The sequence below is a fragment of the Salvelinus fontinalis genome, chromosome 12 (genome assembly GCF_029448725.1).
Source record: "Salvelinus fontinalis isolate EN_2023a chromosome 12, ASM2944872v1, whole genome shotgun sequence".
Lineage (NCBI taxonomy): Eukaryota > Metazoa > Chordata > Actinopteri > Salmoniformes > Salmonidae > Salvelinus > Salvelinus fontinalis.
The window spans coordinates 15020202-15044055 of record NC_074676.1 but is presented as its reverse complement, the minus strand read 5'-3'; the positions used below and the strand labels follow the sequence as shown (position 1 = coordinate 15044055).

At 42.7% G+C, this 23854-nt stretch overlaps 1 protein-coding gene and 1 long non-coding RNA gene across 5 annotated transcripts in view; one reads left to right on the top strand and one right to left on the bottom strand.

Moving 5' to 3' along the window:
- The first annotated feature begins 703 nt into the window (after positions 1-703).
- On the top strand, positions 704-10529 carry LOC129866861 (uncharacterized). Its single transcript, XR_008761536.1, has 3 exons — positions 704-1850; positions 2320-2399; positions 9168-10529. It is a non-coding gene; the product is annotated as an uncharacterized LOC129866861 (long non-coding RNA).
- Positions 10530-10578: 49 nt separating this feature from the next.
- The window catches only part of LOC129866860 (synembryn-B-like), a 30241-nt gene continuing 16965 nt past the window's right edge, over positions 10579-23854 (bottom strand). For all 4 annotated transcript variants that reach the window (XM_055939848.1, XM_055939846.1, XM_055939849.1 and 1 more), the window contains 3 exons: positions 22033-22177; positions 21272-21391; positions 10579-17457 (listed from right to left, as the gene is read on the bottom strand). In XM_055939848.1, coding sequence (XP_055795823.1) covers positions 17349-17457; positions 21272-21391; positions 22033-22177 — 374 coding nt within the window. In that variant the 3' untranslated portion in view covers positions 10579-17348. The remainder of the gene's footprint in view (positions 17458-21271; positions 21392-22032; positions 22178-23854) is intronic.

Genomic DNA, 23854 nt, shown 5'->3' with positions numbered 1-23854 from the left:
TAAAAAGATTAAACACCATGAAAATGAGATTGGGGCGTTTTCTTGGCCAACATCTTTTCCCCTAATAGTCAAGTTGCTGTAATTGTCCTTCCAAGTAGAATTATTTCTTCTTCAAGAACACCAGCCGTAAGTTGGCTACAAGATGTTCTACCATGTCAATGCTACCCACCATAGATGCACTTGCAGCAGAGCTTTCATCTCCCCCTTCCCTCAGTCAGTAGCCTAAATGTTTTTATGGCCTTGTTGTGTATTGCAGCATTGTCATGTGAACTGCTTTCATTAAGCCCCCCCATGTCACCTCCTGAGGCCGATAAGGAGCCCTAGTGAAAAGCGGGGTCTTATCTCCTCCTCATGCTCTGACGCTGGCCCTGCTTTATGGGTATTAGCTCTTTTGTCTCCTCTCTCTCTCTCCCCCCCGATCACTCTCACTCATTGCCCATCGAAGTTTGAAGGCCCAGAAAAGCTTTGCAAAAGACACCCACCCTCCTTCTCTCCCTCCAATCCGCTGTCTTCCTCTTCTTTGAATCCTGCCTCCATATCATTTATCTCCGCACCCCCCCTCCTTTTCTCCTCCATTTGAGGGGGCTTTTGAAGGGGCATCCTCCTTTCTCTTCCAGCTGAGTTTGTTGACACACAGTCAATCTAGGGTTCTCTTTCACCCCTGCCCACCACCCCTCTTTTTACCCTCGCCCCACATCTCTCTCTGAACAGTAAAGCTGCCACAGCTGTGGACTGTATTAGCATAGCTGCTGAAGAGGAGGGGGGATGCTAAATATATCGCAGTCATTACCTTTTGTTTGAGCGGTGACAGTTTTAAAACATTTCAGCTTTTCACAGGGCCAAGGGAGCGAGCACAAAGGAGCACACCATGATTTTATTGTAACTGCTTTTTAAATATGGGTCAAAAAGCTAGCGAAAGAGCAGGAGGGGGTTCAGAGTGTTAGAAGCTGTGTGAATCCTGTTGGAGCCCAAAACAAGTGAGTAAGTCATTTGTTATAGACAAATGGATTTAATGGATTAAGAACAAATTCACATAAAAAACAAGTTACTGAACAACAAACAAGTCAGGTGGCCTTTACATCCTGCAGATGTTTCTACAACTTCCACCTGTGGTAAATTAAATTGATTGGACATGGTTTGGAAAGGCACACACCTGTCTATAGTGCATGTCAGAGCAAAAACCAAGCCATGAGGTCGAAGGAATTGCCGCAGCATTGAAGGTCCCCAAGAACACAGTGGCCTCCATCATTCTTAAATGGAAACAGTTTGGAACCAACAAGACTCTTCCTAGAGCTGGCCGCCCGGCCAAACTGAGCAATCGGGGAATAAGGACCTTGGTCAGGGAGGTGACCAAGAACCCGGTGCTCACTCTGACAGAGCTCTAGAGTTCCTCTGTGGAGATGGGAGAACCTTCCAGAAGGACAACCATCTCTGCAGCACTGCACCAATCAGGCCTTTATGGTAGTGGCCAGATGGAAGCCACTCCTCAGTAAAAGGCATATGAAGGCCCGCTTGGAGTTTGCCAAAACGCACCTAAAGACTCTCAGACCCTGAGAAACAAGATCTCTGGTCTGATGAAACCAAGATTGAACTCTTTGGCCTGCATGCCAAGCATCACATCTGGAGGAAACTTGGCACCATCCCTACGGTGAAGCATGGTGGTGGCAGGATCATGCTGTGGGGATGTTTTTCAGTGGTAGGGACTGGGAGACTAGTCAGGATCGAGGGAAAGATAAATGGAGCAAAGTATAGAGAGATCCTTGATGAAAACCTGCTCCAAACCTGCTCAGAGGACCTCAGACTGGGGTGAAGGTTCACCTTCCAACAGGACAACGACCCTAAGCACACAGGTAAGACAACGCAGGAGTGGCTTGAGTAAAGGGTCTGAGTAAAGGGTCTTAAAACTTATGTAAATGTGATATTTCAGATTTTTTTTATTTTGAATAAATTTGCAAACATTTCTGAACTCTTTTTGCTTTGTCATTATGGGGTATTGTGTGTAGATTGATGAGGGGGGGGAAACTATTTGATACATTTTAGAATAAGGCTGTAACGTAACAAAATGTGGAAAAAGTCAAAGGGTCTGAATACTTTCTGAATGCACTGTACTTGAGTTCAGTTGCTTAACAGGTGTAAGTAAACTTTTAAAAACAATTGCTGATCTTAACCAGATCACAAATCCCAGTTTTGATGAAACAACTACACCCTAGGTCGAAAATAAGTAACAACTAAAAAAGTGAGCCTTATTTTTGAAAGGTCAAAACAACGTTCTTTGATGTATCTGACTCACCATGTCTCACATCACATGGTTCATGCCAGATTGAGCCCTTTGCCATCCTGATGAACACAGTGAGGTCCACGGTCCGGGACGGGTGGGTCAACAGTTTCATCCAGCCCAAGTAAGTAACTACGTAACTAAGACTGAGCATGTCCCCTGGGTCTGAGAAATACACTTTTATTGGTACTGCAAAAATGATCAGTGTCTGCTTGTGTTTAGCTGGTTTTACAATCTGATGTGTGTGCGCATGGTGTACAGTATGTATGTTTCATATCATGCAAACAGTCTCATTTTCAGAAATTATAGGTCAGCATTTCTTTCCTCGTCTGAAATGGTCGGCAAAAGTGAGTGAGGGGGGTGTAGAAGGGTATTCAGGGTTTGGGAGGGGGCAGGAACTTGGGCTTGGGCCCAACTCAGAGGACAGTGGTAAATTACCATGGAAGGCGTGAACCCCGAGTGTGCAGTGCCCCACTGTGTTTTCACAGGCACCGCTGCCACTGAGTGGGGGGCTCCATCCAAAATTCTCATAAATGTCTTTGCCCCTCAACAAAGGAGCCAATATCCGTTTATGTGTGTGATCGTGTTGTGTTTGTATGGAAGAGGAGAAACGTACAGAGTTTGCTCTGAGAGACAGGTTCCATGCTCTGTCAATGTTGGCCAAATGCAAGTATTCCATTTTGCACAGCCTCAATACACACGATTGTCCACAGGTCATTTGTACACCTGTCTACGCAGTACTACTCTGGGGTTCAACACTTCACATTGTACATTTAAAGGCCGTTGAGCACTTGTATTTATGACAATGTTATCAGATTACCTAATGATCGTTTAGAAATATTTGTTAGGTTTTGACTTGCAGGAATGGTCTCGGAGAGCAGTTTCCTTTTTCATCATCCTCTTTTGAAAGGTTCAGAAGTTTACAATGTCAACGCAGTTATAGGTTGTTTTTTCAACTACAGTAAAAGGGTTGTGCTTTAACCCCCTATGGACGATGTCCACGCCGCTGGGGAATCTAATTAGCATAACACAAAAATCCCCATACAAATATGTCAGTCTCAGCTAGAGATATGGTATCTGGGTTTTTGCATTGGATGCCGCAATCCATTGCATTTGCCTATGTCGCACCATTTCTCTGTAAACAGGAAACAGGAGTGTAGAGAAATGATCGGACTTGCCAAAGGGGGTATGGGGGAGGGTCTTATATGCTTTCTTTTGGGTTGAGTAACAGTGGCCTAGGACTTTATCACCCCTAGTGGAGAAGGAGATGTGTTGATAAATTGGGAATCACGTGTCTTAGTGACGTGGAATTAAAATTGCCAGCAACATGAACAGCAGCCTCCGGGTGCATGGTTTCCAGCTTGTTTTTAGTCTCATACAGTTCATTAAGTGCCAGCTTGTTGTTGTCCTGAGGTGGAATGTATACAGCAGTCACGATAACAAAGGAAAACTCTCTGGGGAGGTAGAAGGGTCGGTTTTGACCATCAGGTATTCCAAGACGGGTGAACAATAGGTCAAGAGTCTGCATCAAGGGTTGGAACCGGTTCAGGGAACAGAGCCGAAAAAACAGAAAATAACTAAATTATTTGAGGAATAGAACCCGAACCAAAAACAAAAATGATCTATACTGTTCCGGAACAGAACCGTTATTTTAAAAGCATGGGAACCGGTTAATAACATTATTTTACGTTCCGGGCATTTTATTCAGTCCCACAAAAAACGCAACAAAGCGCCTGTGCAAAGCCCTCTGTCACTCAAACATATTCCAGAGTCTGCCTGCCAGCTGAAAATCGTTGCCAGAAGGTATGCAAGCTACCTGCCCTTCCCCTCTGAAGCATAGTTTTCTGTAGGCTACTGACAGCGTTACAAGCATGATTCAGAAATTAGGGAGAGATGTTTAAATTAATGGATTAACTTTTTCAATGCTAGGTCAGGATACAATAGTTATCACGTTTCACATTGGATTGATTAACTACAAAAATACCTGTTTTTAATTCTAGTGCTGCTCTGCACACAGAAGTTGTTAGGTAGCTAGCTAATGTTTTCTCTGGTCCAACGTTAAACCAACTCTGGAGTTCAAAGACATTATCAATTCCTTCATAGAAGCCGCTCCTCCATATAATTCTGAGGGCCTAATTCAGATAATGCATGTCATAACAAGATGCCCAGCGCTTCTACTATCCTCTCGCGCTCTCCTCACCTGCAAAATTTCAATTGCATATCGCACCCAACACTGTGACTGGCAGCACAGTGTGTGTGTGTTTGTCTTTCACAGCCCTCTATGTCACAGGAAGGCCAAAAAGATCATCAAGGACAACAACCACCCGAGCCACAGAAGGCGAGGTCAGTACAGGTGCATCAAAGCTGGGACCGAGAGACTGAAAAATAGCATCTATCAAGGTCATCAGACTGTTAAAAAGCCATCACTAAAACAGAGAGGCTTCTGCCTACATACAGACTTGAAATCATTGGCCACATTAACAAATGGATCACAAGTCACTTTATTAATGTCACTTTAATAATGATGTTTACATATCTTGCATTACTCATCCCATATGTAAACTAAGCAATAAAATAAACATCCCTTTTTCAGGACCCTGTCTTTCAAAGATAATTCGTAAAAATCCAAATAACTTCACAGATCTTCATTGTAAAGTGTTTTAAACATTGCTTCCCATGCTTGTTCAACTAACAATAAACAATTAATGAACATGCACCTGTGAAACGGTCGTTAAGACACTAACCGCTTACAGACGGTAGGCAGCTAAGGTCACATTTATGAAAACTTAAGACACTAAAGAGGCCTTTCTACTGACTCTGAAAAACACCAAAAGAAAGATGCCCAGGGTCCCTGCTCATCTGCGTGAACGTACCTTAGGCATGCTGCAAGGAGGCATGAGGACTGCAGATGTGGCCAGGGCAATAAATTGCAATGTCCATACTGTGAGACGCCTAAGACCGCGCTACAGGGAGACAGGATGGACAGCTGATCGTCCTCGCAGTGGCAAACCACGTGTACAGGATCGCTACATCCGGACATCACACCTGCGGGACAGGTACAGGATGGGAACAACAACTGCCCGAGTTACACCAGGAATGCACAATCCTTCCATCAGTGCTCAGACTGTCCACAATAGGCTGAGAGAGGCTGGACTGAGGGCTTGTAGGCCTGTTGTAAAGCAGGTCCTCACCAGACATCACCGGCAACAATGGGCACAAACAAACCGTCGCTGGACCAGACAGGACTGGCAAAAAGTGCTCTTCACTGATGAGTTGCGGTTTCGTCTCACCAGGGGTGATGGTCGGAATCGCGTTTACCGTCGAAGGAATGAGCATTACACTGAGGCCTGTACTCTGGAGCGGGATCAATTTGGAGGTGGAGGGTCCTTCATGGTCTGGCGCGGTGTGTCACAGCATCATCGAACTGAGCTTCTTGTCATTGCAGGCAATCTCAACGCTGTGCATTACAGGGAAGACATCCTCCTCCCTCATGTGGTACCCTTCATGCAGGCTCATCCTGACATGACCCTACAGCATGACAATGCCACCAGCCATACTGCTCGTTCTGTGCGTGATATCCTGCAAGACAGGAATGTCAGTGTTCTGCCATGGCCAGCGAAGAGCCCGGATCTCAATCCCATTGAGCACGTCTGGGACCTGTTGGATTGGATGGTGAGGGCTAGGGCCATTCCCCCCAGAAATGGCACCTGCAAGTTCCCGGACTTGGTGGAAGAGTGGGTTAACATCTCACAGCAAGAACTGGCAAATCTGGTGCAGTCCATGAGGAGGAGATGCACTGCAGTACTTAATGCAGCTGGTGGACACACCAGATACTGACTGTTACTTTTGATTTTGACCCCCCCCCCCCCCCCCCTTTGTTCAGGGACACATTATTTCATTTCTGTTAGTCACTTGACTGTGGAACTTGTTCAGTTTATGTCTCAGTTGGTATATCTCATGTTTTATAAACATGTTAAGTTTGCTGAAAATAAACGCAGTTGACAGTGAGAGGACGTTTCTTTTTTTTCTGAGTTTATCTACTGTATATTATACCATCTATTGCATCTTGCCTGTGCCGCTCAGTCGTTGCTCACCCATACATTTATATGTACATATTCTTATTCCATCCCTTTACTTAGATGTGTGTATTAGGTTGTTGTGGTGGAAGTGTTTGATTACTTGTTGATATTTCTGCACTGTCAGACCTAGAAACACAAGCATTTCGTTACACTCGCAATAACATCTGCTAACCATGTGTATGTGACCAATAAAATGCGATTTGATCAAACCTTGCTGTTAAGGCAAAATACCATTTGCAGAAAGGTGACAGCTAGTGATGTTTTTCAGACCGATTTTCGGGATGTCTCAGTCTTCTCACAAAATCGTCTGTAGTGTACGAACGGTTTGGCCTACAAACGATTCCCCTCTATGGAAAGAAGAGACTCTCTTGTACACGATGGTGAGACGCTCACCAACACGATCCATTTTGCCCACATGCCTCACAAGACTTGTCTGTAGGTCCCCGGTATCAGTTGCAAAAATGTATGGAATTATATATGGAGACTGTCTAGTGCCAAAAATAAGGGGTTAAATACAAATGTTTATTTTTCTTTGTAATACTGTATCTCTCAGAAATAGGACAGACACTTCAGAACAACCTTCCTTTTGATTGGGCTTAGCTGTCCTGGATCTGCACAGCTCTGCCAAGGCCTGGGATCGGGAGAGACACTTAAGTGTTTTAGTACTATATCTCTTGACACAATGATGAAAATAATCATGGCCTCTAAACCTTCAAGCTGCATACTGGATCCTATTCCTACTAAACTGCTGAAAGAGCTGCTTCCTGTGCTTGGCCCTCCTATGTTGAACATAATAAACAGCTCTCTATCCACCGGATGTGTACCAAACTCACTAAAAGTGGCAGTGATAAAGCCTCTCTTGAAAAAGCCAAACCTTGACCCGGAAAATATAAAAAACAATCGGCCTATATTGAATCTTCCATTCCTCTCAAATTTTTTTGAAAAAGCTGTTGCGCAGCAACTCACTGCCTTTCTGAAGACAAACAATGTATACGAAATGCTTCAGTCTGGTTTTAGACCCCATCATAGCACTGAGACTGCACTTGTGAAGGTGGTAAATGACCTTTTGGTGGCGTCAGACCGAGGCTCTGCATCTGTCCTCGTGCTACTAGACCTTAGTGCTGCCTTTGACACCATCGATCACCACATTCTTTTGGAGAGACTGGAAACCCAAATTGGTCTACACGGACCAGTTCTGGCCTGGTTTAGATCTTACCTGTCGGAAAGATATCAGTTTGTCTCTGTGAATGGTTTGTCCTCTGACAAATCAACTGTGCATTTCGGTGTTCCTCAAGGTTCCGTTTTAGGACCACTATTGTTTTCACTATATATTTTACCTCTTGGGGATGTTATTCGAAAACATAATGTTAACTTTCACTGCTATGCGGATGACACACAGCTGTACATTTCAATGAAACATGGTGAAGCCCCAAAATTGCCCTCGCTAGAAGCCTGTGTTTCAGACATAAGGAAGTGGATGGCTGAAAACTTTCTACTTTTAAACTCGGACAAAACAGAGATGCTTGTTCTAGGTCCCAAGAAACAAAGAGATCTTCTGTTAAATCTGACAATTCATCTTGATGGTTGTAAAGTCGTCTCAAATAAAACTGTGAAGGACCTCGGCGTTACTCTTGACCCTGATCTCTCTTTTGACAAACATATCAAGACTGTTTCAAGGACAGCTTTTTTCCATCTACGTAACATTGCAAAAATCAGAAATTTTCTGTCCAAAAATGATGCAGAAAAATTAATCCATGCATTTGTTACTTCTAGGTTAGACTACTGCAATGCTCTACTTTCCGGCTACCCGGATAAAGCACTAAATAAACTTCAGTTAGTGCTAAATACGGCTGCTAGAATCCTGACTAGAACCAAGAAATTTGATCATATTACTCCAGTGCTAGCTTCCCTACACTGGCTTCCTGTTAAGGCAAGGGCTGATTTCAAGGTTTTACTGTTAACCTATAAAGCGTTACATGGGCTTGCTCCTACCTATCTTTCCGAGTTGGTCCTGCCGTACATACCAATACGTACGCTGCGGTCACAAGACGCAGGCCTCCTAATTGTCCCTAGAATTTCTAAGCAAACAGCGGGAGGCAGGGCTTTCTCCTATAGATCTCCATTTTTATGGAACAGTCTGCCTACCCATGTGAGAGACGCAGACTCGGTCTCAACCTTTAAGTCTTTACTGAAGACTTATCTCTTCAGTAGGTCATATGATTGAGTGTAGTCGGCCCAGGAGTGTGAAGGTGAACGGAAAGGCTCTGGAGCAACGAACCGCCCTTGCTGTCTCTGCCTGGCCGGTTCCCCTCTCTCCACTGGGATTCTCTGCCTCTAACCCTGTTACAGGGGCTGAGTCACTGGCTTACTGGTGCTCTTTCATGCCGTCCCTGGGAGGGGTGCGTCACTTGAGTGGGTTGAGTTACTGACGTGATCTTCCTGTCTGGGTTGGCGCCCCCCCTTGGTTTGTGCTGTGGTGGAGATCTTTGTTGGCTATACTCGGCCTTGTCTCAGGATTATAAGTTGGTGGTTGAAGATATCCCTCCAGTGGTGCGGGGGCTGTGCTTTGGCAAAGTGTGTGGGGTTATATCCTTCCTATTTGGCCCTGTCCGGGGGTATCTTCGGATGGGGCCACAGTGTCTCCTGACCGCTCCTGTCTCAGCCTCCAGTATTTATGCTGCAGTAGTTTGTGTCGGGGGGCTAGGGTCAGTTGGTTATACCTGGAGTACTTCTCCTGTCTTATCCAGTGTCCTGTGTGAATTTAAGTATGCTTTCTATAATTCTCTCGTTCTCTCTTTCTTTCTCTCTCTGAGAACCTGAGCCCTAGGACCATACGTCAGGACTACCGGGCATGACGACTCCCTGCTGCCCCCAGTCCACCTGGCCTTGCTGCTATTCCAGTTTCAACGGTTCTGCCTGCGGTTACGGAACCCCTACCTGTCCCAGACCTGCTGTTTTCAACTCTTAATGATCGGCTATGAAAAGCCAACAGATTTATTCCTGATTATTATTTGACCATGCTTGTCATTTATGAACATTTTGAAAATCTTGGCTCTCTCTAATTTTCTCCTTCTCTCTTTCTTTCTCTCGGAGGACCTGAGCCCTGGGACCATACGTCGGGACTGCCGGGCGTGGTGGCTCCTTGCTGTCCCCAGTCCGCCTGGCCTTGCTGCTGTTCTGCCTGCGGTTATGGAACCGCCACCTGTCCCAGACCTGTTGTTTTTCAACTCTTAATGATCGGCTATGAAAAGCCAACTGAATATTATTCATGATTATTATTTGACCATGCTTGTCACTTATGAACATTTTTGAACATCTTGGCATAGTTCTGTTATAATCTCCACCCGGCACAGCCAGAAGAGGACTGGCCACCCCTCATAGCCTGGTTCCTCTCTAGGTTTCTTCCTAGATTTTGGCCTTTCTAGGGAGTTTTTCCTAGCCACCGTGCTTCTACACCTGCATTCTAGCTGTTTGGGGTTTTAGGCTGGGTCTCTGTACAGCACTTCGAGACATTAGCTGATGTACGAAGGGCTATATAAAATAAACTTGATTGAACTTGATTGATTGTTTTTTGGGGGCGGTTATTCAATATGTATGTATAGGCTATAATACCTCAAGGGGTCAAAAACCAAAATTATCCTTGGTATGACCTTCTTAAAACAATTCCATATTGCTTAGTATTTTAATGCAGAGAAACTGTGACGAAACCCTGAAGCTCATTGTGCCATTCATCTGCCGCCATCACCGGATATTTCAGCATGATAATGCACTGCCCCATGTTGCAAGGATCTGTACACAATTCCTCGACGCTGAAAATGTCCCAGTTCTTCCATGGCCTGCATACTCACCAGACAAGTTAGCCATTGAGCATGTTTGGGATGCTCTGGATCGACGTGTACGACAGCATGTTCAGCCATTGAAAAGGAGTGGGGCAACATTCCACAATCAACAGCCTGATTAACTCTATGCAAAAGAGATGTGCCGCACTGCATGAGGAAAATGGTGGTCACACCAGATACTGACTGGTTTGCTGATCCATGCCGCTACTTTTGTTTTTAAGGTATCTGTATTCCCAGTCATGTGAAATCCATAGATTAGGGCCTAATTAATTAATTTTCATTTACTGATTTCCTTGTATGAACTGCAACTCAGTAAAATCTTTGAAATTGTTGGAAGTTGCGTTTATATTTTTGTTCAGTATACATAGAAAATGTAACCACACTGTAAAGAAAGGATTTTTTTTTATGTCAGAACAAATGTACAAAAAGAACACACCCCTTGAATATAAATTGTTCCTTCCAAACTGGAACTCAAGTGCTCAACATAGTTGTTTTTGTGTGGAGGCGACTCACAGAGTATGTAGTTCAAATTGTATTATTTTACAAGTTACTTCTGTTGTTCTAGCTAGGTCGTGGTCATTTACCAATGAAAACTACTAGGCCTCGATTCAATCAGATCAAGCGTTAATTAACCGGTGATAGCTGACACCTGCATAGCTGATGTTTTGGAGGTGTCCAAGGTGTAACTTCATTGGAGCTGTCAAATCGGTGAGCAGCTGCTCTTGATCATTGTCAGGAAGCCACTCCCATCCCACCCGCGTTAGAAGTTCAGAACAAGAAAGTGTAGGGTACATAGAAATAATGACGTTCAAATTGAAAATCATTCAACAAAGTTAGGATTTTTATCAGCCTAATCAAGCTGTAGATTCCATCTCACATTCCAGTGTTTGAACTTGTAAACAAGGCTGCATGGGATTTATCTTAAATAGACTCTCAGCAGCCAATGGCAATTCCCCCACTTTAGGTAATGCCAAGAGCCGCTTGTGGATTTGACAGCTCTATTACAGTGTCACCTCTGACACGCCAAAACAACCGCTCTGCGGATGTCGGCTAAAGCGAGTCTGATTGAATAGAGAACCTAGATTTTCACAGCAAATAAAATATATATTGTAGCTACTTGTGTCCTGATCTTGTCCACATTCTGATTGTGCCCACATTCAACACACAAGGTTGCCAGTTCTATTCCCAATGCGTTTTCTTTTCTTCTTCCCAACCTACCCAACTAATCACATTTCTAATCTACTGACTTTGGTGGTGTTCCTGTCTGACTACATTGCAAACACCTTCCAGATATCACAAAACTTGGATACGTGTTTAATATATCAGCTAACAACATATCTTATGATACAGCAATCTGGTGCCCAACTGCATAGTCGATGAGGTGGAGCACAACCATTGGATGATGTAATGAATGTAGTCAAGCAGGAACAACACCATTTTAAATGACTGACTGAACAGCTTTGTGAAGAAAACAAGAGTGGTGCCCTCCCCCTTGCTAGTGCAATGGACTAGGTATTGGGATAGGGATCAGAAGATCACAGGTTTTAATCTTGCCAATGCCATATCTAAAAATGTTTACCCTGGTTACACGCTACATTAACATGTGGTTGTCGTGATATAATCACTATCTGTTCAAAGTTAAATCAGAACACAAGATACATGTTAGCACCAGGTACTGTATAAACAGAGCTAAAGGAATACTCTCCTTCACACATGCCATGATTGCCAGAAATAATATTCTAAGGGACACACTAGAGACAGTGCTGCTGTGCACTAACCACAGAACCATACCTCAACCATGCCGTTTTCTTCAAATGGAGTGATGGTCAACAAAATTATAAACTCGACAACCTGTACAGAAGGCCTATGCATCTATTAAATATGCAGAAATGTACAATATTCAAGGAAATGTAACTCAGTATCTATTTATCAGTAGATTACACAAATCTAAAATCCATTGCGTCTTCAAAATATTTTTTCTATCGTTTTAATGCCATGCGGAATTGCCTAATGAAAGTTACATTTAGAAAACAGTCATTTTAATAAACATTTCTGAATGTCAAGTGTCCCCAATGGGTAAGGCAGAAACCATCCAAGTACTTATCGCCCACCAGAGGAATATACAGTGCTTTCAGAAAGTATTCATACCCCTTGACTTTTTCCAGATTTTGTTGTGTTACATCCTGAATTTAAAATAGATTACATTGATTTTGTATCATTGGCCTACTACACACAATACCCCATATTGTCAGTAGAATTATGTTTTTAGAAATATTTAGAAATGTAATTAAAAATAATGCTGAACTGTCTTGAGTCAATAAGTATTCAACCCCTGTTATGGCAAGCCTAAGTAAGTTCAGGAGTAAAAGTGTGCTTAACAAGTCACATAAGTTGCATGGACGCATTCTGGGTGCAGTAATAGTGTTTAATATGATTTTTAAATGACTACCTCATCTCTGTACCCCACACATACAATTACCTGTGAGGCCCCAGGTCGAGCAGTGAATTTCAAACACATATTCAACCACAAAGACCAGGGAGGTTTTCCAGTGGCTCGCAATGAAGGGCACCTATTGGTAGATGAGTGTAAAAAAAAGAAAAAGATAGTGAATATCCCTTTGTGCATGGTGGAGTTATTAAATACACTTTGGATGGTGTAGCAATACACCCAGTCACTACAAAGAAACAGACGTTCTTCCTAACTCTGTCGCTGGAGAGGAAGGTAACCGCTCAGGGATTTCACCATGAGGCCAATGGCGACTTTAAAACCGTTACAGATTAATGGCTGTGATAGGAGAAAACTGAGGACGGATCAACAACATTGTAGTGACCTAATTGACAGAGTGAAAAGGAAGCCTGAAGAGGATAACATGCATCCTGTTTGCAACAAGGCACAAAAGTAATACTGCAAAAAATGTGGCTAAGTAATTCACTTTTTGTCCTGAATATAAAATGTTGTTTGAGGCAAATCCTGCTACATCATGTTATGGGTATGGTTGTAATCGTTAAGGACTGGGGAGTTTTACAGGATAAAAAAATTGATGGAATGGAGCTAAGTACAGGCAAAATGCTAATGTAAAACCTGGTTAAGTCTGCTTTCCACAAGACAGAGATGAATTTACCTTTCAGCAGGACAATAACCTAAATCACAATGGTCAAATATACACTGGAACTGATTACCAAGACGATATTGTATGTTCCTGAGTGGCCTAAATAGTTTTGACATAAATCGGCTTGGAAATGTATGTCTAGCAATTATCAACAACCAACTTGACAGAACTCGAAGAATAATGTGCAAATATTATACAATCGAGGTGTGCAAAGCTCTTAGACTTACACAGAAAGACTCACAGCTGTAATTGCTGCCAAAAGTGATTGTAACATGTATTGACTCAGGGGTGTGAATACTTATGTAAATAAGGCATTTCTGTTTTTTAATCTTTAAATTTGCAAAAGAAATCTAAAAACCTGTTTTCCCTTTTTCATTACGGGGTATTGTGTGTAGATTGAGGATTTTTATTTATTTAATCCATTTTAGAATAAGGCTGTAATGTAACAAAATGTGGAAAAAATGAAGGGGCTGAACTATTTCCAAATGCACTGTATACAGAATGTATTCCTACTTATTCCACATTTTGTTGTGGAATTCAAAATGGACACAATTTTTACAATTGTCACCTATCTACGCACAATACCCCTTAATGACAAAGTAAAAACATGTTTTAAGACATTTTGGCAAATTAAATACAGATATCTTATTTACATAAGTATTCAGACTATGACACTTGAAATTGAGCTCAGGTGCATCCTGTTTCCATTGATGTTTCTACAACTTGGAGTCCACCTGTTGTAAATTTAATTGATTGGACATGATGGACACACACCGCTCTACATAAGGTCCCACAGTTGAAAGTGCATGTCAGAGCAAAAACCAAGAGATGAGGTCAAAGGAATTGTCCGTAGAGCTCTGAGACAGGATTGTGTCGAGGTACAGATCTGGGGAAGGGTACCAAAAAATGTCTGCAGCATTGAAGATCCAAGGACAGTGGTCTCCATCATTCTTAAATGGAAGAAGTTTGGAACCACCAAGACCCTTCCTAGAGCTGGCTTCCCGGCCAAACTGAGCAATCGGGGGAGAAGGGCCTTGGTCAGTGAGGTGACCAAGAACCCGATGGTCACTTTGACAGAGCTCCAGAGTTCCTCTGTGGAGATGGGAAAACCTTCCAGAAGGACAACCATCTTTGCAGTACTCCACCAATCTGGCCTTTATGGTAGTGGCCAGATGGAAACCACTTTTCAGTGGTAGGGACTGAGATACTAGTCAGGATCAAGGCAAAAATGACTGGAGCAAAGTACAGAGAGAACCTTGATGAAAACCTGCTCCAGAGGGCTCAGGACCTCAGACTGGAGTGAAGGTTCACCTTCCAAGAGGACAACGACCCTAAGTACACAGCCAAGACAATGCACGAGTGGCTTTGGGACAAGTTTCTGAATGTCCTTGAGTGGCCCAGCCAGAGCCCGGACTTGAACCCGTTCGAACATCTTTGGAGAAACCTGAAAATAGCTGTGTAGCAACGCTCCCCATCCAACCTGAAAGAGCTTGAGAAGATCTGCAGAGAACAATGGCAGAAACCCCCCAAATAAAGGTGTACTAAGCTTGTAGCGTCATTCCCAAGAAGACTCGGTTGTAATCGCTGCCAAAGATACTGAGTGAAGGGCCTGAATACTTACGTAAATGTGATATTTCTGTTTTCTTTATACATTTGCAAACATTTCTAAAAACCTGTTTTTGCTTTGTCATTATGGGGTAGTGTGTAGATTGAAGGAATAAAAAAAATACAAAATCTAGAATAAGACTGTAATGTAACAACGTGAAAAAAGTCAAGAGGTCTGAATATTTTCCAAATGTGTGTGTATGTATGTATGGAACACAGGAGTGATGGTTGCTGATAAATGGGCCTCTGTACGCCTATGTAGATATTCCATTAAAACTTAGCCGTTTCCAGCTACAATAGTCTTCTACAACAATGTCTACACTGTATTTCTGATCAATTTGACGTTATTTTAATGGACAAGAATGTGCTTTTCCTTCAAAAACAAGGACATTTCTAAGTGACCCCAAACTTTTGAACTGAAGTGTATGTATAGACATACACACAAAGACACTACCAGTCAAAGGTTTGGACAGACCTACTCGTTCAAGGGTTTTTTCTTATTTTTCCTATTTTCTACATTGTAGAACAATAGTGAAGACCTCAAAACTATGAAATAACCCATATGGAATCATGTCATAATCACCCGACCTCAACCCAACTGAGATGGTTTGGGATGAGTTGGACCGCAGAGTGAAGGAAAAGCAGCCAACAAGTGCTCAGCATATGTGGGAACTCCTTCAAGACTGTTGGAAAAGCATTCCAGGTGAAGCTGGTTGAGAGAATTCCAAGAGTTTGCAAAGCCTTAGTCAAAGCAAAGGATGGCTATTTTGAAGAATCTCAAATATATTTGGATTTGTTGAACACTTTTGGTTACTACATGATTCCATATGTGTTATTTCATAGTTATGTCTTCACTATTATTAAACAATCTAGAAAAATAGTAAAAATAAAGTAAAACCCTTCAATGAGTAGGTGTCCAAACTTTTGACTGGTACTGTATATACACACACACACGCATGCGTTCTTTTACGACTTATTCTGTGAGCACTCATCCTAATACATAGTCACACATTCAACATATAAAGAACAAAACCAACATATTTATATATCTAAGGAATGATTTCCTATCCAAATTCAATTACAATTTGGCCAAACCCCACCCCGCCAAACATGCTTTTAGTGATTCACATCTCTACAGCAATTTGATTAAGAGCTATCTTTCATTCTATCAAATTTGAGAGGCATGAGCAGCGAAATGGTTCATAAAAAAAGTCAAACTAAAGTAGTAAAAATGCTGTGGTCGGGAGGATGTGCTCGACCCTAATTCTATCCTTTCCTGTGTCGTATCAATTCAGGCTTAAAAATCAGCTTTTTCGTTGAATCAAGTCAGGCTCAAGTCAGCTTTAGAGAACAGAACAGCTTATGGAGAAAGGGTGAGGCCCCTTCAGTCTCTGACAGACAGAGGAAGACAGACAGCAAGCGAGGGAGACCTCTGCGCTGGACACAGCCTACTGTAGGTACAGTGCCTTCAGAAAGTAATCACACCACTTTGTCTTTGTTAGAGCCTGAATTTAAAATGGATTACATTTAGATTTTTTTGGTCAAATGGCAGACATACACACAATACTCCATAATGTCAAAGTGGAATTATGTTTTCCTGAATTATTACAAATGAAATAAAAATGAAAAGCTGAAATGTCTTGAGTCAATAACTATTCAAGCTTTAACCAGTTCAGAAGTAAGAATGTGCAAGGCACTAAAGTATAACTGCAAAAAATGGTGGCTAAGGTGGCAAATGGTCACTGTTTGTCTGGGGAAAATCCAATACAACACATTACTGAGTAACACTCCATATTTTCAAGCAGAGTGGTGTCTGCATCATGTTATGGGTATGTTTGTAATCGTTAAGGACTGGGGAGTTGTTCATGATAAAAAGAAACAGAATGGAGCTCAGCACAGACAAAATCCCAGAGAAAAACCTGGCTCAGTCTGCTTTCCACAATAACCTAAAACACAAGGCCAAATCTACACTGGAGTTGCTTACCAAGAAGACAGTGAATGTTCCCGAGTGGCAGAGTTACAGTTTTGACTTAAAGCTGCTTGAAAATCTATGGCAATACTTGAAGCTCTGTCAACCAATTTGACAGAGCTTGAACAATTTTGAAAAGGATAAATGGGAAAATGTTGTACAATCCAGGTGTGCAAAGCTCTTAGAGACAGCTGTAATTGCTGCCAAAGGTGATTATAACATGTATTGACTCAGGGGTGTGAATACTTATGTAAAAGAGATATTAATGTATTTTCAATAAATTTGCAAAAATGTTAAGAACCTTTATTTCACTTTGTCATTATGGGGTTTTGTGTGTAGCTCGTTGAAAAATAAATTATATTCAATCCATTTTGAATTCAGGCTGTAACAACTAAATGTTGAATAAGTAAAAGGGTATGAATACTTTCTGAGGGCACTGTATAGGGTGGTCCGATCTGTGTCGTAGTGGCTCTAGTCTGAGTCTGAGCTGCAGCTGTCAGCCGTGGGCTGTCTAAGAGCCTCCTCTAGGGGTGCCAGTGTGCCGTCCCTCCTCACCCCCATCGGTCTGATCAACTGCTGCCTGTGGAGCACAAAAACAGATACAAAACATCACAACTGGGTCGTATTCATTTGGCACCAAACAGAAGAAAACAAACTGAAACAGGCCAGGACTACGTGAACGTGTCCAATAAGAAACACTTGTTTTAATTTTCCATTTCAAAATGAATTCGACCCTGGTCGGGAGAACCGTGTTTGATGGTGATTAGAAACCACGGTTGGACTCAACTTGAATTGAAGGTAGTAATTCAGGAAGTAAACAAAAATTACAATTCAATAATTGAAAGGTAATTTATTTTCAATGACTTCTCAATAAACTGAAAAGTAGAAGCTATTTCAAAACATTTTACATTTCTTAATTTTAAATTCAAATCACTTCCTGAATTGACTATATTCTATTCAAATGTAGCACAACCCATGTTAGAAACAAGAATATTACTTTGTGATATTCACAACACACAGTTTGTACATCACAGCAGGAGAAAACAAATAATCACCAACAAAGACCAGGGGGAGTGCAGAGGAAAACAAACATGTTACAACCCAGAAGATGTCTCACAGTCACTCAAGGTTGAGAAGAGAATGCACCCCAGGATGCCTGTCAAGCAGGAGAAAGGCGCATTTGCCGATATACTGTTAGCTGATAATGTTTACTTTGCAAGCTACCGGTAGAAATGTAGTAAAGTTGGCTTAACATAGTGGTAAGTAGACCTAATATAATTTTTTCTCCAGCCTACCTAGCGAAGTTAGCAAACATTATCCCATTTCAAGAGTGTTTAATCACAAATTGTATATCTAGCTAATAACTGATCATGTCAATATGGCTAGTTAACATGCTAACTTTCAGGGGATAAACTAGATGGCTATTTTAGCTTGCCATCTATAGTGGTGATGACAGTAGTCTGACTGACAACTACCAGGATGAGGACTTGCCGATGTCAAGGTCTTTCCAAAAGGTCTGATCTCTGACGAAACAAGCTAAATGGCACGTTTGCTTAGCTAGCGAGCTCCATGCCAAATGGATAGGCTACCCTCACGTATCTGAAAATAATTGATAATGAAAAGCATTCAGTTACTTGCTGTATAACTGATAGAGCTAAATGTGGAATAATATCAAATGTGTAGTTCTGACTATGCTCTTCAAGAGGTGTTGATATTAAAACCAAATAGTTATAACATTTATTTAACATTGTCTTTAAACGGCATGCAGTGGCATGCAGTGGTCAATGGTTTTAGTGGAGCTGGGGGTCCCCTTGCCCCACAGCAGCCAAATCGAACACTCTACACTGTATTGTAACGTTTTATTGATAACAACCTGTAATGGAACCGAACAAGAAGCATATAGAACATGTTGGTAATTTAGCAGATGCTTAGTCCCAGTGTATAGATTCAGAAATATTCTCCTTCAACATTTGACACAATAGTGTACAAGGCCCACATGTTTCATTTGGTAGACCAATCTGTTGCTGCCACATTCCACCTGCGCTGTTTTGAACCTCAAAACCCTTTGTGTCACGCATTCTACACCTTCTAAAGAGGCCCGTTGTTGAGTGGTGGTGGCACGTCTTTTCTTACATCTGGCGCTCAAGAACCCTGGATGATGACCCGTCCCCCCTTCATTCACTCAAACACATGTGAACACACACACAAACTCTTATTGTTGGTCATCTCCCCTTCCACGCTCTCCTCTCCTCTGTGGGTCAGTTTAATTACAGGATCAGTGCTCTGTGTAATCTCCTCAAAGCCACACCAGGCCCTCTATCCTAATCCAATTATATCTGCACTGTGTGCCACCAGCTCCCTCTCAGATGTGTTATCACAGAATTAGCCAATCAAAGTCTTAAAACCATGGCTACATTTGCATTCACTTGCACAATTCAAACACAAATTAACATAACTCCTCATTCCTGGTTCCTCCCCCCCCAAAAATAGAGTAAAGCTCTGGAGGAGGACTATGATAAAGAAGACTTGGAGGTGAGCCATGTAATATGATTGTGCGGTATGAATACGGCACAAAGGAAATTTGAAGATCTTATCTCATGTCCTTTCAGTGAAAAGCACTAAATCATTTGTTTTTATAAAAAAAAAGATACGTAGGCTGGGGCGAGTTCTGACGACTACGCACAACCCTGTTTCACGGTGCCACATCCTCTATCAAATGCGTAATGAAACCATCAACAATAACCAAGACCAAAAAATATTAGAAACACTTGCTCTTTCCGTGACATAGATTGACCAGGTGAATGCTATGTTAAATCACCTGTTAAATCCACTTCAATCAATGTAGATGAAGGGGATGAGACAGAAAGTTAAAGAAGGATTTTTAGTGAGACATTGATTGTGTACTGTATATGGCAGTCTATGGCGGAAAGATGGCAGGTTAACGGTTATGGGGTGGTGTTGACAGATATGTTTTTGAGGTTGCGCCTCCTTCAGGACACTTCAGTATCTCCAGACAGAGAGCCATTCAGCCATCCACCTGTCCCAAGCCAATTCCAATCACATCAACCAGAGATGGGCTTTATAAAGATATAATAAGTTCTAACAGGGTGAAAAACAAGATAATGAGTCTAGAGAAGAAGAAAAAAAACACCCACTCACTGACAACACTCCTACATTGTAGTCCGTTCTACCAATTAATCCCATTGTGCATCCTGTCCTGTTCCCCCACTCTGCAGGATCTGAGGACCCAGGCTGAGGACCCAGATATGGTTTGTGTAGGGGGTCAGATTCAGAGCATGTGCTAATTGGAGGAGCAGGTAAGCTGCGAGGGGAAGCACATTCTTGCAGGGCCCTGAGCCATCTCCTGAGAGCCCATCGTGGCATGTTGGATAGGAAGGGCAGCAGCTGGCGACTGTGGTTGCATCACAAATGGCACCCTATTCCGTATATAGTCCCAGCTCTGGTGAAAAGTACTCCACTATATAGGGAATAGGGTGCCATTTGTGATAAAACCTGTGTCACCACCCTCTCCCTTTCACCATGTCTACTTGACACCGACCGACACAGCAGAATAGAGAGCTGGAGGGTTACAGGAGGAGGATCTGGCTTCAGAGGAAAGGAATCAGCCTCTTGTAGACAGGCACACGCGTCTCATTACGACTCAACCCCCTCTCTGTGGCTGAACAATGACAACATCAGCTTTTCTTGTGTCTGTAAACATATTCACCCCTCCACCCCAAAACCAATGCCTCTTCTCTCTAATTGTGCCTATGTCTCAGTCCTACTCCCCTGTCAGTTAGCGTACACTGTTTGGCTCGTGGGCTGAATGAGGAGAAAGGTGAATAAAGGGAAGTAGACACGTTATTAAAAACCCTGACATAAAGTACCACATAAAGGAGTAGAAAGGAGCCGAGGGCTTCCGACCCCATAGTGTGGGCCAATTAGGACGCTAATTAACGGCGTTCTGGTAATGATGCAGCAGCGGCACGCCAACGGCGGCGGCTTCCATTGACTCGAGCTGAATGCAGCGGCGGCCGAGGTGGTATGGCCGGGGCCTAATTGAGCACCGGGGCTAACGGCAGGAGATTCTTCCTCAAATGAAATGGTTGGCAGGGAGCGCGCTCAGTGTCGCTCAGCCTCGCATCCACATCATTCTCTGAGTAGCGCTAGGTGCTGCTTGCTAAGGAAAGGCCAGTATGAATGAAGACAGCAGACGTTCAGGTTCAGGGGGACAAATAATAAGCCATAGGGAATCATTCAAACAGGATACAAAGCTATATAATTCAGAAAGGTTAATAATCTGGCATAGAGGGTTACAATGAATAGAAACACTGCTGGCAAACACAGTTGTTGTTGCATTCATACATGATGAGGTTGTGTGGTGGTTGGTTTACCTTGACAACTTGTCAAACATGTTGACCAGTTTCTGGGCCTCATACTCTTTCTGCTCCTCAGTCATGTCTTCGATGGGGTTAGGCATGTGCTCCTCCACGTGACCCGTGATGGGGTTGATGCTGAGACAGACAGAGATAGGACAGAGAGAAGACGTAATATGTGTAACCTAGACAGTTAAGAAGTCAGTTAAGAACAAATTCTTATTTACAATGACAGCCTAATAATGATGGTGAAAATGACCCAATGCTTGACTGTCCTGAATGTTTGGCTAGAACGCAGGGCTGTTCAATTCTGGAAGGCCAAAACACTTCTGTTTTTTGTTAATACCTGGAAGATAATGGCACTCACCTGGTGTCCCTTGTCTGAATAAGTCCCTTGTCTGAATAAGTCCCTTGTCTGAATAAGTCCCTTGTCTGAATAAGTCCCTTGTCTGAATAAGTCCCTTGTCTGAATAAGTCCCTTGTCTGAATAAGTCCCTTGTCTGAATAAGTCCCTTTTTAGAAGGAGAGGATGAAAGCCAGAAGTGTACTCCAGAACCAACATCGAACAGCCCTGGCCACTAGTCGCACTTAAGTGGTGTCACGTAAAAGTGATTGATGAAACACCCCTTGGTCCAATGGATTCTGTTGTAGTTAAATAAATGTTGTGGCACTCCCATGACACACCCTAAAGCCAACCCAACATTTAATCCATACATTTAGTAATTCAAAGCAAGGCATGCGAGTCTATGGTCATGTATTCAAAGCTTCTGCCTACTCACAAAGGTTTAGCCGATTTGTACTCTTCGGTGTCAGAGTCTTCGTCGTCTGAGTAGAGAGTCTCTCCTCGCCCCCCTGCCAGCAGGCCTCGAGCTACCAGGAGTCCTGCTGCGTTACCGTACCCAGTGTACTTCAACAGGTGGTCCACTGAAGGATTAGAGGGGGAGAAATCAGTACAACACGATGGACAACTGTACTTTATGTAGGGATGGGGGGTTGAAATAATTTCACTATTCGAATAGTATCATGAATATTTGTTGGATATTCGAAAAACCGTTTAAAGACGGTCATAACAAGGATAATTTTGGTATTTGATTTAGAATTTTAAGACCCCTTGAAGTATATAAAATAGAGTTTCATACATTTTACTTGGCCTTACTGCCATTAGCCCATAGAAACACATTCACTACATGGAACAGAAAAAAAATCCTTTAGATTTTTTTTGGGTGGGACCGAAGTGTCTGTCCTACAGTGCATTCAGAAAGTATTCAGACCCATCGACTTTTTCAATTTTTTTACCTTACAGCCTTATCCTAAAACAGATTAAATATTTGTTTTCCCTTGAAAGTGCTTTCCAATTAAAACAAATATATATATATAAAAAAAATACTATTTATATGTATTCAGATCCTTTGCAATGAGACTCAAAATTGAGCTTAGGTGCATCCTGTTTCCATTGATTATCCTTGAAATGTTTCTACAACTTGATTGGGGTCCACCTGTGGTAAATTCAATTGATTGGACATGATTTGGAAAGGCACTGTTTACATAAGGTCCCACAGTTTACAGTGCATGTCAGAGCAAAACCAAGCCATGAGGTCGAAGGAATTGTCTGTAGAGCGCCAAGACAGGATTGTGTCGAGGCACAGATGTGGGGAAGAGTACAAAAACATTTATGCAGCATTGAAGGTCCCCAAGAACACAGTGGCTTCCATCATTCTTAAATGGAAGAAGTTTGGAAACACCAAAACTCTTCCTAGAGCTGGCCGCCCGGCCAAACTGAGCAATCAGCGGAGAAGGGCCTTGGTCAGGGAGGTGACCAAGAACCCGATGATCACTCTGACAGAGCTTCAGAGTTCTTCTGTGGAGATGGGAGAACCTTCCAGAAGGACAGAAATCTCTGCAGCCCGCCACCAAATCAGGCCTTTATGGTAGAGTGGCCAGATGGAAGCCACTTTCAGTAAAAGGCACGACAGACCACTTGGAGTTCGCCAAAAGGCCCCTAAAGGACTCTCAGACCATGAGAAAAAAACATTCTCTGGTCTGATGAAACCAAGATTAAACTCTTTGGCCTGAATGCCAAGCGTCACGTCTGGAGGAAACTTGGCACCATCCCTAAGGTGAAGCATGGTGGTGGCATCATCATACTGTAGCGATGTTTTTCAGCATCAGGGACTGGGAGGCTAGTCAGGAACGAGAAAAGATGAACAGAGTAAAGTACAGAGAGAAATCCTTGATGAAAACCTGCTCCAGAGCACTCAGGACCTTAGACTGGGGCGAAGGTTCACCTTCCAACAGGAAAATTACCCTAAGCACACAGCCAAGACAACACAGGAGTGGTTTCGGGACAAGTCGTAAGTCGCTCTGGATAAGAGCGTCTGCTAAATGACTTAAATGTAAGTCTCTGAATGTCCTTGAGTGGCCCTGCCAGAGCCCGGACTTGAATCCGATCGAACATCTCTGGAAAGACCTGAAAATAGCTGTGCAGCGACAATCCCCATCCAACCTGACAGAGCTTGAGAGTATCTGCAGAGAAGAATTGGAGAAACTCCCCAAATATAGGTGTGCCAAGCTTGTAGTATCATACCCAAGAAGACTCAAGGC